This window comes from Mesocricetus auratus, unplaced genomic scaffold, assembly GCF_017639785.1.
Source record: "Mesocricetus auratus isolate SY011 unplaced genomic scaffold, BCM_Maur_2.0 Super-Scaffold_4256, whole genome shotgun sequence".
NCBI lineage: Eukaryota > Metazoa > Chordata > Mammalia > Rodentia > Cricetidae > Mesocricetus > Mesocricetus auratus.
Window position 1 is genome coordinate 99,104,299 of NW_024429182.1, and position 16,841 is coordinate 99,121,139.

The window sequence follows — 16,841 nt, forward strand, 5'->3', positions numbered from 1 at the left end:
AGAAGCTCTGTGAAACACATGGGTGTGAGACACACAGCAAGGGTTTGACCGCCCTGGTTATTCAGTTCAGAAGCAGAGGTCTGGAGACAGCAAGTGATGAGGAGGTGAGGTATCTGCAGGAACTAGAGCCTAGATCTTTCTGCTTCTGGGGCCGGTTTGCTTTCTCTCAGAGGGCCTGGCTCACAGCAGTCTTCAGTACAAGACGCTTCTCAGTGTTACTCAGTTATACATCTTAACAACAGAATCTGTGAGGTTAGACCCGAGTTAGCATTTTACTAGAGCCTGACGTGTATGTATGTATGTATGCATATATATATATATGTGAGCATGTGTGGGGTGTGTGTTTTGCCTGTGTACATATCTGTGTATCACATGTATGTCATGCTTAAGGAGGCCAGAAGAGGGTGTCAAATCCTCTGGAACTTGGGTTACAGATGGTTGTTAGCCACGTTGTGGGTGCTGGGAATCTCACCTGGATCCCACCCCCAAGAGCAACAAACGTTTTAATTGCTGAGCCAGCTCTCCAGGCCCCCAGTTGGGTTTTTAGAGGAATATTTTTCCTCTTTCTTTTATTTTGTGTTTACCCTTTCCTTTTTGTGCTACTGGGGCTGGAACTCGGGGCTTTTAGCTGCATGAGGTAAGCACTTGGTGTACTGCTGAGTCACGTCCCCAGCCCTTACTGCTTGTTAAAGATACTCTATGAAGACCACCGCCCCTCTCTCTCCCTCTCTCCCTCCCTCCCTCCCTCCCCTTTTTTTTCTTTGAGACAAGATCTCATGTAATCCAGAAGGGTTACATAGTTGAGGATGGCTTTGAACTCCTGCCTCCTGTCTCTTCCACTCAAATGTTAAGGTCACAGGTGGGTTGACACCATGTCATCTTGTGTTTTGCACACATACTCTACTTCCTGATGTATTCCTAGCCCTTCCCTCCTCAGGATATTTTCTTGGTTCATTATGATTTAACCCTATGAGCCTCAGGTTTGTTATCTAGTCATTGTTTGTAATGACATTAACTCACAAATATGTAATGATTGGCAGGCAGGGACACAGAACATTTTGTACCATGGTCAGCATTAGGCAGTTGTATGATTGTCTATCTAATTAGATTGAAAACTCCATATATTTGGCTTATTTTTATTGTGCAGTGCCCACTTATCTAGAGGCTCTTTACTGTGTTTAGCATCTCAGGTTACCTGGGGACTGCTGTCTCTCAGCAGATTGCACAGTGATGATGTAAGTAGCCTGTCTGTCTTGTCCCCACTGCTGTCACTGAACAATACAGACAAGACAAGGCCAGTGCAGCCTTCTGGCTCAGTGCCACATGGAGCCTAACTGTCCTGGCCAGACTGTCACTACAGAAGCAAGCGTGTGAGCAGAACCAGGCTGTGAGACGTGTGCAGAATTTAACCCTGGCACTAACGCCCCTCCAGTGCCAGAGGAAACCAAAGCTGAGCTTAGAAAGGCCTCCAGGCCAGACTCCATCTCAGGGCCTCCGCTGCAGCCCCGATCCCATTGACAGGGCATTGGCGCCCTCTGCCGACACAAAGTTCACAAACAAGGGTGGCCCTTGTTAGGACATGCGGTGCCCTGGGTGCTAGCACCCTCTGCTCTAAGCTTACTGAACATTCTCAGCCATGTTTCATCAGTACAGATCTAACCCCATACTGATCTGTCAGTAAACTTTTTACCTTAGTAGTTAAATCTCTTCAATCATGAGCTTTAGTATTAAGATTAGAAGTGGTGGCCAGAAAGATAGCTTGCCTCCAAGCATGACACTCCCCTCCTTTCCCAGAACCCACATATCGGAAGGGAAGAACTAACTTCCACAAGTGGTACTCTGGCTTACACACGTGTGCTACGGCACACATGCACGCATTCGTCCGTATACACACCCACATAAATAAATGTAATTATAACTTTTTAAAAAGATTAATAAAAAGGGCTGGAAAGGTGGCTCACTAGTTAACACCACTTGCTGCTCTTCCAGAGGATCTGAGTTCAGTTCCCAGCACCCACTTGGTGGCTCACAACTGTCTGTGACTCTAGTTCCAGGGATCTGAAACCTCTTATTATCTCAGTAGACTCCTGCATGCACATGATACACAACACACACACACACACACACACACACACACACTCACACACACACACACACAAAAAGATTAGAAATGAGTTAAATAAACCCAAAACATACATGCCTCCCTTCCTTCCTTCCTTCCTTCCTTCCTTCCTTCCTTCCTTCCTTCCTTCCTTCCTTCCCTTTTGTTATTAGCTTTAGGAAAAGTCTGTGTAGATTTAATTCAGAGTTCAAGGTACTTTGGTGAATTAGACCATCTGAATTAGCTTATTATTCTGATACAAAGCCTGTAATGGGATAACTAAGTTATATTTATAAATTATTTAATTTACTTTATGTAATCTTTGCAAATACAATCAAGACATGAACAAATAATTTTAAAATTTTTTCTGGGGAGTTGGAGTTGTCATCCAGGCCAGCCAAGCACTGTATAAACTAGACATGGAGGCCTGGGCCTATGACCTTAGCATTTGGGAGGGGAAGGATCATGAGTTCAAGGTTATCTTTGACTACATTAAAAGCTGGAGGCTAGCCTGGGCTACATGAAACCTTATCTCAAAACACAAACCACCTTCTGGCTTGTGACACTTGTAAGGAGAATCCAAACATGTGTCTCTGATATTTTATCAGATGTAAAATCTGGGAGTGAAAGTAGCTCTGGGGGGATGAGCCACCTGCCACCCTGTGGGAAGGTGAGCAGCACTGGGTCTTCCAAATACACAGCCCTAACAGCAGGATGCTAAATTTTCTTCTCATTGGTCAAAGGCAAAGGTAGACTTCCGTTGAGTGCCACACAAGAATAAGCAGATTATGCCGTGTGTGGTGGCACACACCTTTAATTCCAGCACTTGGGAGGCTGAGGCAGATGAATCTCTGTGAGTTTGAGGCCAATTTGTTTGACAATCAGAGCTATATAGTGAGACCCTGCCTCAAATAAATAAAAATAAAAACAAGTGGATATATGTGTTTAAACTTTGTTGATTGGCTGCCACTCCCAGTGTCTGGCGTCCTTCAAGATGAAGCAGAGATAAAGTTGTCTGCTGGCTTATACCTGGAGGAGAAGTTTCTGACTTGGGCCTGGCCCCACCAGCGACACGTTGTTTCTAAGCCAGCGTTTGTTTGTTAGAGACTTGTCATTTAAAGCTAAAGAACCTGAGATAGCTTTACAAAGTTCATAACCAGCTAAGGAACATTTATAACCTATCAAACTGCCAGACTCTTGTGCCTAACTTATTTATGATTTAGTATGAATTATTTAGAAGAATTGAAACATAAATCTTCCTTAAAATGAGGCTGCTACTTCTTGATGGATATTTGGTTTTCTTACTTTTATAGACTGGGCGTTGATTTTGACAGGGTTTCTCATGAGCAGAACCTCCCTCATGGGTATCGTGAACCCTCACTATGTCTAGGCAGTTGCCGTGTGGCTCAGTCATTTCTGCCAGTCTTCCTCTGTGGCATGTGCCTACTACCTCTAGGATAGCTGGGGTTACCCTCACAGTGCTGGGACAAAGGGCCCCTCCAATGGAAGCCAGGAGGTGATGGGCTGGCAAATCAGTGGGTTCAGTCCCTCTGGGTCACAATATGGCTCCTCCCCTTGGGAGGATAGTCTATTCAACTGAATCTGCCACCCTGGGCCAGCTCCAGACCTTCCAAGATGAAGTTCTTCTACTTCCCGGCCAGGGGGCCCCGGAAGTGAGACAGACAGGCTGGCATAATCTTCCCTTCTGTGCTGCTTATTGCCTGAGAGATCTTGGGCAATTACTGAACTACATGGGCCTTGGTTTCCTCACCTGTAAAATGGGATACCAGTTATCAGGGACTGCCAAGGCAGAAAAACAGAGGACCACTATTGGGGAGCTGAACTGCATTTGTGAAGTGCTTGGGTAAATGACACAGACACACCCATCCCTGGGGTAACTGTAACAATGGTTTATCTCCTTCAACTCCCATGAATCCCTGGGGAAAGGTGGGCCTTCCTGTGACCTTTGTCCTTGTCCTGTCCTCTCATGCTGATTAGAGCCTCCTGGATGCTGCCTGCCTGTGGTTTCTGCTTCCTGGGTCAACCTCCTCTACATACTCTCCTCTGCCTGTCCCTGAAGACTGGGTGGGTGGGCTAAGTTTTCTCACACGATCTTGTCCTCACTCACAGATAGCTCTCATTAGAACTCAGTGCCCCGAGGCTAGGCGCATGCCTGAAGAAGAGCCAGTGCCTAGTACAGCACCTGGGGTGGAGAGGGCTGAGTGGGAGGTTTATAGATACTGGTCCCAATACGTGCCTCACTCTGTGCTCATGGTCCCAGCAGAGTCAAGCCAGGTGTCCTCACGCCCCTCAGACTCCTCCTTCCTTCCATCAGGTCCCATCCATCCCAGCTCCTCTTATCTACCCCCTCCCGCCTGCCACAAGAGCACGGTTCCCCTCTGTCTTTTCTTGCCCTCCAGTGTATGCTCCACACTGAGGTGAGACTCCCCAGGAAAGCAGGTCCAATCCTGCCCCTTTCCTGCTCTCACCCCTCAGGGACTTCTCCTGCCTGGGAATAGAAAGCAAGGTCTGCCAGGAAGCAGGACAGCTGTGCACCCCCTCTCCTGCCCATGTGCCCCAATCCTTCCCATTTTCCAGCTTCTACACTGGCCAAGTCTTCCAGCCCCTCTCCACGATATTCCCATGAATAATACCCAGTCACCCCGCACCATTTCTGAGCTCACTGCTGCTGCCCTGGGGAACCTGTCCTGACCCTAGTCATGGCCACAGGAGCCCGGCAGCTCTCTCCATCCCTTTTCTTAGTCCATTACTGTGTACTCTCTTGGGTTGATGTTTCCCAAGAGAAACAGGGGACCGGGTCTGTTTTGCTCACAATGGTATTATCTGCGTCTTAAACAGCATCTCACCCATGGACAGGGTCAAACTAGAGGGCTGCTTCTTTGTCTGGTGAATGGATGAACAAGAATCTTTTCTGGGCTCTCCTATTTCAAATTAATGTTTCAAGGCTGTGTGACGCATCGAGTCTCAGACACTTCACTCTCTGCCTCTTGTTTCCATGGAGACAGTCAGTGCCTCCAGAGTACAGTGACACTGGATCCATTCTCCCAGAATCTGGAAGTGGGTGTGGTCATGGGTGCCTGTAACCCCAGAATTTAGGAGGCTGAGGTAGGAGGGCTGCTGTCAGTTCAAAGCCATCTGCGGATACATACTAGACCAGCTTGGGTCACAGAGTGAAATCTTGTCTCAAAAACAAAAAATCCCAAACCTCACCAACAAAGCAAATACTCAAATATTCTCTCTCTCTCTCTCTCTCTCTCTCTCTCTCTCTCTCTCTCTCTCTCTCTCTCTCTCTCTCTCTCTCACACACACACACACACACACACACACACACACACACCCCGAAGAAAAACAGAATCTAGAAGTTAGGCTACTTGAGTCCTGCCTCCTGCCCTGGGCTGCACTGGCTGCCACTGGTTCATGTCCCCCTCCCTCCCCTCCTCCACAAGTCTAATCCTTCTTCCTACATTTCCTCCAGTTGTATCAGTGATGGGCCAATGTGCCTGGTTGCATAGAGTCCTGTCCAGGAAAAGCAAAGAGGGAGAAAAAGACCCTTATTAACTAAGCAATAGCTGTGCGCCAGGCTGTGCCAACCCTATACTGTTTCACATAATGTAAAAACACACACCCACAGGGAATTGCAAGGGCTAGCTCCAGGCCAGAAGATCTGGGCTCTAATGCTGACCCCCTCCTCCCTAGCCACGGGCTGACACCACAGACTGACACCACAGGCTGATACCACAGGCACACTATTCTCTAAGCCTTGCTCTCCTAATCCGTAAAAGGGGATTGGCTGGTAGACTGCTCACAGAGTGACTCCTGGAACATAGGTTGTGTTTGGTGAGTGGCAGCCCAAAGAGATTTTGTCTGGAGAGGATGGACAAGCAGGTCCTCCCATGGCCTTGCAGGTAATGGACGGCAAGCTGGGCTCCAAACTATGGTCCTTCCAGCACTTGGTGAGTAGGTAAAATCAGTCACACAGTTGGAACACAGGACTTGAAAAGCAGAGGCCAGGCCAACCATGCCACAGCACCATGTAGCTGGTGGGCGGCAGACAGACTGACACCATAGCTTTGTCCTTTCCCTGCCTGCTTCCAGGGCCCCATACACATGCTCACGTTTCCTGGATACACTGGTTACAAATTCAGAGATGGGAAATGCAGCCCCCAGGGGCATTTCCAAGGAAACCATCTTTGGAAGGCTCATTATTCTCAGATGAGGAGGGCTCTCCTACTCTGCCAGGACTTGGTGGGAGCCTCTACTTTGGTAATCACCGTGTTGTTTGGTAATGTCTGCCTCTCCCTCTAGACTGTCGGCCATGTTTTGTTCATTTCAGTGTATCCAGCAGTGTCTGGCAGGCACGGTAGGACAACAATAGCTGGGGTGTGGCCTTTTCTCTTTGCTCTCTGTTTTTCCCCCTCTTTTATCCACTTACTGGACAAACTCTATGGAGTGTCCACTCTATTAGACCCTGTGCCAGGAGCACAGAAGTGAGACCCAGGCTGTGCCTGGAGCAGCCCCAGACACACGCTCAGAACATGACGTCACCACCAGTGAACATGAGCCATACCACCCCTGCCTGGCCCTCACCCTGATTGGCCTGCATCTCTTCAAACAGAGTCAACATTCTCTCTAGGATCTCTCTGGGAAACCTTTCTTCTCTGCTCCATGACAGCAGAGAAGACTAAAGGTACCTGGGGCCATCAAGCCTCCTGGTTCTCTGCTGGCATCTTCCTGGCCCTCGTTGTCTTTAGTGCTCTGGTATGGGTCCATATTCCCTGGTATGTCGGTGGTTAGACCTGGACAACAACTTGTGTCTGACACTTGGGGCCATCCTCCTTGAGCCACCTTACTGTGTACTCCAGGAGAGACGGCAGTCCTTTCCCCAGCTTCTCTGGGTAGCATATACCCCACAGACAAGGGCTCAGTTGCCCTCGCCCTCCAGACAACTATCCTTTATGGGTCTCAGTCAGCTCCCATCACTCAGGGCCAGAGCTCAGAAATGACAGCTAGGCTGCAGACATGGCCTCCAAACAGAACACAACTCCTTAGCTCTGATGCCACCTCTAACTACCGGCCCTCCCGCTCTCCCTGCCTGCCTGGCCAGCAGATCCTCCTCAGGGATGAAGATGAAGATTCAGTTCTTGGGACACCTACCCAGTGGAACTATCTTCCATTTCCACTCCATGCCGCGAGTCCTCCGCAGCTGCCCCTCCCATCTAGGCAGTAGCTGCCTCGAGAGTGGGCCCTCTAAGGGCATGCGCCATGTAGCTGCTCTCCTCCCTCTGCACTTTCGCTCCTTTCTTGCCTACTGAGTATGTGGCCACTGAATATAGTTGGGAACAGGGAGCTGTGACATGGGCTGGTACTCAGTAGAGCTGGCGTCCTAAGTGAGGAGCTAAAAGCTAACTTGCACAAACCAAATTCTAACGACCACAAGTACAGGACACACACATTTTCTTAGCTATGCTTGCCTCAGGATCTCTGGTCCTCTGGTCCTCTTCAACCCTGATATCTCAGCTTAAGAGAATCTTCCGTATGATACAGCGTTTGGTTTTCAAATGCAGAGGCCTGCAGCTTGGAATTGTTCTAGCTTGCATTTTCCAGAAGAGGAAAGGGGGCTCAGAAGGGAAGTCTAAGTTGCCTAGTGTTGCACAGACAGTACAAGCAATGCCAGGACTCCATGGAGGAGCTCACTCCTCTCTTTGCATACAGACCCAAATACATCTTGCCTCAGAACCAAGTATTCCTGCATTGCCGCTGGCTAGGCCTGGCTGGAACTGATAACCTCTGCAGATCTCAGTTCTGAGTTCCCAACTGTATCTCCTGAGAATGCATCCTCTAAAACAGATCCTAAGAAGTGCTGGCTCAGTGTGTGCTTTCCCCAGCCTTTCCCGAATCTACCATGCCAGATAGTGCCATTCCCAAGTTTACCTCCAGTTTGCAACATTCTCCTACAGAGAAAATAGCTCCAGAAGCAGTAGCTTCCTGACCCAAGGGCTATCCCCGTTGAGCACCATAAGCCCTACCTGAGCACAGTAGCAGTGGGGACACCAGTCAGGCAGAGTCCACCCATGGTGGCTCAACACATGGAACAGCGCTGGAATCACAGGTAGCAAGGGAGACGTTGCGTCCACAAGGCTTACTCCCAGGTGAGTGTGCCCCCCTCAATTTGGCTGAGAATCCATGGCCTCCATGAGGAGGGTCATTGTAGTCACTGAGAAGGGGACAGGGGAAGGTTGTTTGCAGGAGGGTGCAGGTGTTCTGCGATAGCAGGAATCTTAGTTGCGTGCCAAGGCTGGACCAAGAATGAGCTGTAGCTCATTCAATCACTGGCTTCAACCCGGCTCACACTCACAAGTTGTGTGACTTTGTCACTTAATCACTGGGGTTTGATTTCTTTATCTGTAAAGAACCTTATTGTGGGAACAAGTGGTGTAAAAGCCAAACCAGTGTTCCTTTATGCCCCTTTCCTATGGGCTGGGCCAGCTCTGCAACTTCCAAAAGCCAGACAGATTCTGGGGCCAGATTCCTGGTTCCCAGGACCCTCTAGAGTTCTGGGCCTCCTTCTCTCCACATGGGCATGAGTTTCTGAAGTTGAGTTAGGCTAAGTGGCCCTATAAATTTATTAATTAATTTATTTAAAAATCATTAAGTATATTGACCTTCTAAGAATGAAATAAGTTTCCAGTTGTATAAAAAGAAGCATTGTAAAAATAAGTATTGTAAAAACAAAATCTTCGGTTGTGTTAACTCTAAGAGGGCCAAGTCAAGAGCAGGATTGATCCTCAGAATGGGTTGCTAAGACTCTGATAATACTGCCAATGACACTCTAAAAAATATAATGCATAGGATCGAGGCACAGGACAAAAATGGCTTAGCTCTCATCTAACTCTGGGCTCCTGGGAATTTACAGATCGACGTTTTGGAGCTCCTCGCTCCAGTGTAAAGCAAAGGATAGGATCTTCAGCAAGTAGTCAAGGTTGTTTCCGAGTGTTTAGAGAAGATCAGTATAAAAGAACTTATAATTGTAAGGCTGGAATCTGCACAGGTGATTTATAAGGACACTCAGAGAGAAGGGTGTCCATGAAGGGCTGAGGCCATGAGAGCCATCCTAGCCGGTCTGGACCTCAGTCCTGCTGTAGAGAGAGTGACTTTCTCTGGTGACTGCAACTACCACACTGTTGTGACTCAAGACGGTGAGGAAAGCGATGGTAATTAAACTATTGCCAAAGGGGCTCCACCTTCCATTCAGCCCCTCAGCCCCTCCCAATAAAAGGGTAGAGAGGTAAATTAGGGACAGGTGACAGGCTTCCTAGCTATCAGCACTCTTCCTAGCTGCCACCTCCGAGGTCCAGCACCGAACAGATTCCAAAACCACACTAGACGTGACTGGTCCACATCAATTTGGAGGGTGGGGCAAACTAGTATTGCAGTCTCTTGGAGGCTTTACGAGGTTCTGAGATACAGCTAGCACAACAGAGCTTCTATCTGAAACCAGGGCTGCTGGCTCAAACCCTGAGCCACCTGTGTAGTGGAGGGAGACCACCTCTCTGTTATGCCAGAGATAAGGTAATGGGATAAGGCCATCTCTTAAGATGACTCTGTATAAGAGCTCGTGGTTCTCTGAAATTAAGACTTTGCAGAGAAGGTAGCTACATCAAATGCAAAAGGATGCTGACCCAAACGAGGCTGGCCATCGTAAAACAGCTGATCTCTGCTTTGTGGTGGCCATGACATGTGTGCTACAACTACTCCCTTCTTATGAGCAGGGGAAGTTACCAGGCAGAATAAAGAAGCCTTGTGGAGGCACCATGGTGAATGTGGGGCACACGGAGATTGTGGTCACTCACCTACCCACTCACTTAGCACTCACTCAAAAAACACTTCAGAAGACATTCTTTGTGGTAGACATTGGGCAAGGACATAGATGACAGAAGGAGCTGACCCTTCCCCTGGAGGAGCATGATCCAGTGTTGGGGGGTGGCGTATGAGCTGAAGACACAGGACATGTGATGATTTCCATGATGAAGAAACACACAGGGAGCATCTTACCCAGCCTGGAAGGTGCAGGCAAGGCTTCCTGGAGCGGTCCCCTGAGCCGAGTCTTGAAGGATGAGTTAGCCAGGTGAGAAGCAGGAGAAGGGCATTCTGGGTAGGAGGGACAGCGTGGGGAAGGCATGGAGGTGAGAAGCAGCGTGGTGACTGAGAACGAGCTTCTGCAGGCCGTGGGAGCTGGAGCCGATGGTTTCAAGCAGGGGATGACATGGTCACACTTGCAAGCCTAAAGAACCCTCCAGCAGCATCAGCCACAGCAGTGGCAACAACTTACTTTTCTACGTACTTGAAATTTCCTTGGCCCCAGCTAAGACACCCGAGGCCATCTGTTGAGACAATAAAGTATGATGCCTAGTGGGCAGGTGGCCAATGCCACTCATATGAGGACAGAGACAGACATTTCAGCTCAACTCCAGTGTTGGAAATTAAAAAGCACCAAGGAGTGGCCTCCAGTCTGCGACAGCAGGTGTCAGATGCCTGTTTCATCTTGGCTTCTCTGCTACCAACTGTGTTGCTTAGGAACGGAACATCCTCTGGATTCATCACACAGTAGGTAACAGGAGTGTGAAGACCTGGTCCAATTCTGATTTTCCCTGGTTTGCATCAGATATCAGTATCTAAAAGTGCTGGGCAAGCTCACTGGAGGGCTTGCAATGGCCCAGCCACAGTGTAACTCTTTGTGTTTTAGGTGTAATTTTCCTTAAGGGTCCCACTTGTTGGGAACCTCATATACCCCAGGCAGCCCTAAGCTTCCTGTTTTTCAGGCTGGGCCAAGCTGGTCAGGGCCTCCCCTCCCTCCGAGCTTCCCTGATTCATCTGTTACCTGTCTTATGATGCTTATAGGAAGAATGCTTTGTAAACAAACTGTAGTATAAATGGTTCGGACATCATTCAGTCCTTGGACTCCAAAGAATCCAATAGCTGGAATTCTTTCAAAGCAGTTGGCTTTGGAGTGTTTGCCTCATTCGGGCTCTGTATAACTAGCTCTCAGTTAGCTGCTTTTCTGTCTATCAATGAGAAAGTCATCACACATGGTCACAGTACTGAAACAATCTGTCTACTGTCCATGTCCCTTACAACCTGTTCTCCTGAGTTGAGTTATAGTGTCTCTCCTTCTAGAGAAGGGTACAAAGACTCGAAGAGGCTGGTGAAGACCCAGTGTGCAGCTGCCAACTCCACAATGTCACTGGGCACTTTTCATCTCAGGCAAACTCCTTGAGAAAATGCCCAAGTCATTTAGTCTCAGCTCTGCTGCTGCTGGGAGTACAGTAAGATGACTTACATGTTAGAGGGCACTGAGAGCCCTGTTGGAGGTAGGCAAGAATCTGGGGTACCTGCCTCAAGTGTGGTCTAGGAGAGGGCCACTTCTGCTGTCTCCATGGCCACTCAGGCTGTGCTGGTGACAGTGGTTTTAGGGAACAGAGGCCTAATTTAACTGCAGGTGACCCACAGGATACATCCTGAAATGCTGATATCTGAAATGGGAGCTGCTAATATATTTGAGCTGTAAATGGCCCTTGAAACCACCACGAGGTACTTCAGGTACTTCGGGGGTCCACAGCCTTTGCTACATGGGACTGATGCTGGGTGGAATTACACCAAATTATATACACATATATATTGAAGCAAGAATTGAAACATGTTTCTGACTAATTTAGCAACAGTGGCCCATTCTAACAAGCTGTTGCTTGTTTTAGGAAAGTGCTATGAATAAGATGCAGGTAGATATGTGACATGTAGATCCACATGTTTGGCCTGTGGACAGTGGCAGGAGCCACAGGTGTGGGGTTGAACCAGCTCACCTTGGTGGTGCAAACCAAGCAGGCCAGGTGGTCCTACCCTCCCACCTCCTCCCTGGCACAGTTCCTGACCCAGTCTGGTTCTCACTGCCTGGGCTTACTTTTGGTGTCCCGATGTGTAGTTTTAATTCTTCTTCTCTCTCCTTTGCCTCTGTTTGCACTTCTATTCCCTCCTGTTCTATCTCCCAGTACTATTTAGTCTCCCTTAACTGAGGGGAGGGATAACTGACTAATACATATCTATATCTTTATTTGCTAAGCAGATTTTGTATATCCTACCTCATATAAAAGTAATGATTCCTGAAGACAAACATGGTGATTTTTAAAATATTAATACCCTAGATTGATTTTTGACATTGCATTCCCAAACTCAGAAGTGCGGCCACCATAGGGCTCCTGGATAGAATGAGAAAGGACCTGTGGCTGTGGCTGTGGCATGGTAAGGCAAAAAGCATGATGGCAGAGGCATGCAGGGCATGGGTGCAATCTGGGCATGTGACATGGAGCCCCCAGGTAGTAGCCACCCATAATGTAACACTAGGCCTTTCTACCACGAACTGCCCTCACTGGCCTTTGCCACCTCCGCCCCCAAGAGATCTATCCCCAGAGCTCGTCAAGTGCACGGCCCCTCCACACCTTTGCTTGGGCACATTCCTCTGTTTGGCATGCCTTGGGGATGTTCCATTCCATTCACCTGATCAGCACCTACCCATCTGCTGAGTCCTTTCTCATCCATGGAACCAGCTAGAACAGACTCCTCCTTCATGCCCACTGTGATCAGAGGTATGGTCTCAGTCTCCTGGCTCCCCTAGTGCCCAGCACAGAGCCTGGCACACAACAGTATCCAATCGACACATGTTGGAGAAATCATGAGAGCAAAGTCTTTGTCTCCTGCTTTACTAGAAGGACAACAAAGTGAGCTAATATGATTCTCCACCAGCCCCGCCCCTTCCCATCCCTGAATCTACTCCTTTGCCTTGAGACCTGCCCCACATGCCCAGACTACCTATATCCTGCCACCCTCCTCAGAGCCCTCTGACCGGAAGCTTTCCATTATTTCCCACCCCCACAGGAAAACCTACTCTCCACTAGGGCTTCCAAGTTCCCCGACCCACTGGGCCTTTGACTGAGCCACTCTGGTGGCTATGTTTTCCATCCCCACGTCAGGCACAAGCACGACACAGTGAGCCAACTCCTGGGTGCAACCTGTAACATGACTGTGGGTTAAAGGAGCAAGCGAACGTGTCTCTGCCACCCCTGCGAGGAGAAAAGGCCAGGAGCATCACTGCTGCTGGCCACAGGAAGGGAAGAGTTAGACCGCAGCTCCCCACCCTGGTGAGGCAGTGAGCTGCGCGGGTGGTCACTGTTCCAGGGGCACGGCATGAAAACATTACACTACCTTGTTGGCCAGGGCATCTCAGGTCCATCTTCGCCTTTCCCAACATTTAGCTCTGACTGCTTGCAATTAGTATCTGAGAGGCAATCTAAAAGAGGCAAGCTGCATTATGGAGACCCCGGGAAAACTGCAGGGCACAGCTCATCTTGTACAGAGAGGCTCGGTTGCCAAAGGTGGCTTCCTTTACCTACTCAGCGGGGGCCTCACCAAGGAAATTCGATCAAGAAAGTGGTGTTTGTCTTTAGCATTTATTTGTAATTGGAAAAACACCTGTTGGTTTGCTTTCTGAGCAAGCACAGACCACGAGACGTCACAATCAATTGGCTATACATGAATATTTTTTGTCATTTTTTTCTAACAGCAGGAATGAGATAGCACCAAGAGAGGTGTGCACTACATGATACATAGACAATCTGTGGTATGCAACAAAACCCGGGCCACAAAATCATAGACACTTCCTCTCTGCCTCAGAGTGACACGGCTACATGTGCTGTCTAGCAGCTGGGGCAGAGAAGAGAAAGTTGGCCAGAACTAGGGGGCAGTTTTGCAGTCAGGCCAAGAAAAAAATGTCTCCATTCCAGCCCTCTTTCCGGGGGTGAACAGGGAACAGCAGAGAAATGTACAGAATGAGGAATAGGCTTGGTCACCCGCATAAAGGCAACACCAAACACTGCTTGAGGAACCACAGTCAGTTTCGTCCAGAACGTCTGGGAGACAGAACAAGACTGGCTGAGTTTTATTTGTAAACAGTAGAAATCAAAGGAAGTTTCTTGTTAGTGGAGTGAAACATTCAAGAGTCAAAGTGAACTGCAAACAGTTTTCATAGGTGTGTGTGTGTGAAAAAGAAAGGGACACTGACAGCTTGAAAGGGACATTATCCAGGTCACCTAAAGCCTCAAGGCAGGGCAGGGTAAGAAATTCAGCCCCTAAGGCTCTGGGGTCCTTGTGGTAAGCTATGGCAAGCTACAGTGTGCACAACACCAACTCACTTCAGTCACAGCATATGTGGGATAGTCATGCACCTGGATGTGTTACTACAGAGACCTGTCTGCCCCCCAGCCCGGCACAGTGCCCGGCACGAGATACAACATAAACGATGAATGAAGGGTCCCCTGTGCATTGTAAACTCTGACTTATTCTATCCACAAAACACACAGCTATTCTACAGGGAAATCAAAGCGTGACTAACAGCAGATCAGGCTGGTGCCGGGGATTTGAGAGGAGCATGCGCGAGCAGTTGAAGCACTTGATAGAGTTCTCAGTAAACAGTAAGGTTGGCTGACAGGTAGCCAGAAACAGTATGGAGCTCTAGGCATTTCTGGACAGGCACTCGAAACCTGTGAGTCGTGGCAACGACTCGTCAGCATCTCCTCCCTTCTCTAGCATGCCTCCCTCACAGTCCAGGCCCTGAGATGGAAAAGACGGCGTCAGGTGACGCCATAGACTTCATCTCTAGTCTGCTCTGTTAAAATGAAGGCTTGCACAGCACTGGTGAGTTAATTTACAAACATGTCTCAACCAGCCCCAAAAGGGGTGAACGAAACCTTCACTGTCTGCACCGTGAAACTGAGCTGGAGCTTGGGATTTGAAGGGACTTCTGAGGGAGAGGGCTATGAGACCTTCCCTCTGAACCACTTTTACCACAAGAGAAAGCAAACTGGGGTGCACCATCCCAGCTACTCAGGACACTGAGCAAGTAAAGACTCCCAGGACAAGAGCAATCTATAAGCCACCAGAACCTTTCTGGTGGACATTTTGGGTTCCCTCATGAGTAAGGAGGGTGGGTTCCTTTCATAACCACTCCCTAATTCCTACAACACAACTCTAGGGCCTTCGGTCACACACAGGTAACACTGCAATACGGAGCACACCGAGAGCTGATTCTAAGCATCAAAAGTCACAGGTGCTTGCTCAGCCCTTAGCAGGGCTCACCACACAGACTGGCGGGATGCTCAGCACACTGGCCTCTCTGTGAAAAAGAGCAAGGGCTCAGGGCTGGAGGGCGTGTCACCACACTTGCTGCATGTCCACACACCTCACCAGCACATCTGAGGAACAGAAAGTCACAAGTATGCTGTGTACCATCTGTACACCTGACTACTCTCTGTTAACCGGGTGTTCTGCAACATCAGCCGTATGCTGAGGGCAAACAGAGAAAAGTGGACTCCCACTGCTGGGAGCTCCCGCCACAACAGCTTCAGCATTCCAAATACTCTGCCGCTTCTGGCCAGTCCCAGCCGGTGGCCTATTTATTACTTGATACACTACTCAAAGCCCACTGACAGGCACGAAACACAGGCACACACTCCTAACTGAGGGTTCCAGGAGAGGGTTACTTCTAGTTAATAGACAGTAAGGCCAAGGTTGGTTTGTTGCTGATTTCATTTTTAACATTTTCACAAATTCTAATGGTTAAAGCCCAAACTGAACTTGGGTAACATGCAAGCATCCGATGAACTTGAGAAAGAATATTTGCCTAAAGTCCAAAATCGAGTGATGCAAACTGGGAGGCACAGGAGAGGATGCCTTGCAGCAGACACTCCCAGCTCCACCAGGAGCTGCACTTGGCAGTAACTGAGACCTGTCCCAACCCAGACCCTCAGGGAGTGCATAGCCAGTGCACAATGCTTCCGGGTGTCCCAGAGACCCTTGGCTAGGTGCTGTGCCACCCATATGAAGAGGCAGAGGCCTCAGTCGGCTGTGAAACATGATTCCTCCCAGAAAAAACCAACCACAGGGCTCCTGTGACACTCGGAACCAAGGCAGATGGGAAGTCTCTAATTAATTTTGTGGCCTTTCTTTGTTGGTTTAAATAGAGGGGAGATGGGGGGAGGAGGAAAGTGCAGTGACATTTACTCTTTCGCCTCAGCCAGTTTATTGTTCATCTCTTTACTCTGCTCCTTGTCGTCGGGTTTGGTGGCACTGGGGCCCTCTGTGGTCTTTTTCTTGGCGGCCTGGCCCGATACCACCTGCTTGTCTTTGGCCTTCCTCGGGGGCTTATGGCTCGTTGAGGTCTTTTTTGGTTTGGAACTCTGAACACTAGGTTTCTCTACCTGCATGGAGAGACAGACAGACAGAGCACAAATATAGAAACACAAAAGGGGGGGGATGGGAGAGGGGATTTAGAGAAAGACATTGAAGCATTAACAAAAGAATAATAGTGACTAGTGACAGAGTGGACAGGCAAAGTGAGGGCAGAATTTCAACCATGTCTGCTCATCTGGTTTCTGTTGTCTGCATCCACAGGCAGCCTGTAGCAGCACCCTCCCCTGTCTGATGCTCCCTGCCCTGTCATTTCTTCCATGGAGCAGTCCATCTAGGTGGTGGGCTAGATAATAGTTACAGAATCTATTGTCCCTCCTTGCTCGCCCCAGGCCCAGGTATGTGGTTTGCTGTAGTCAGTGAGGGTGAGGAGCTCTTTGAGCAGATGCTCAGTCACCTGGGTCCTAGAATGAAGAGAGCAGGCAGG

The 16,841-nt window shown here is 48.9% G+C and overlaps 1 protein-coding gene across 3 annotated transcripts in view; it reads right to left on the reverse strand.

Moving 5' to 3' along the window:
• Map6 (microtubule associated protein 6) overlaps positions 1 to 16,841 on the reverse strand; it is a 75,316-nt gene that overhangs the window by 2,278 nt on the left and 56,197 nt on the right. For 2 of the 3 annotated variants that reach the window (XM_040758221.1, XM_021229505.2), the window contains one exon: positions 16,229 to 16,425. The exons of the other annotated variant lie outside the window; for it this stretch is intronic. In XM_040758221.1, the coding sequence (XP_040614155.1) occupies positions 16,229 to 16,425 (197 nt within the window). The remainder of the gene's footprint in view (positions 1 to 16,228; positions 16,426 to 16,841) is intronic. 3 annotated transcript variants of the gene reach the window in all.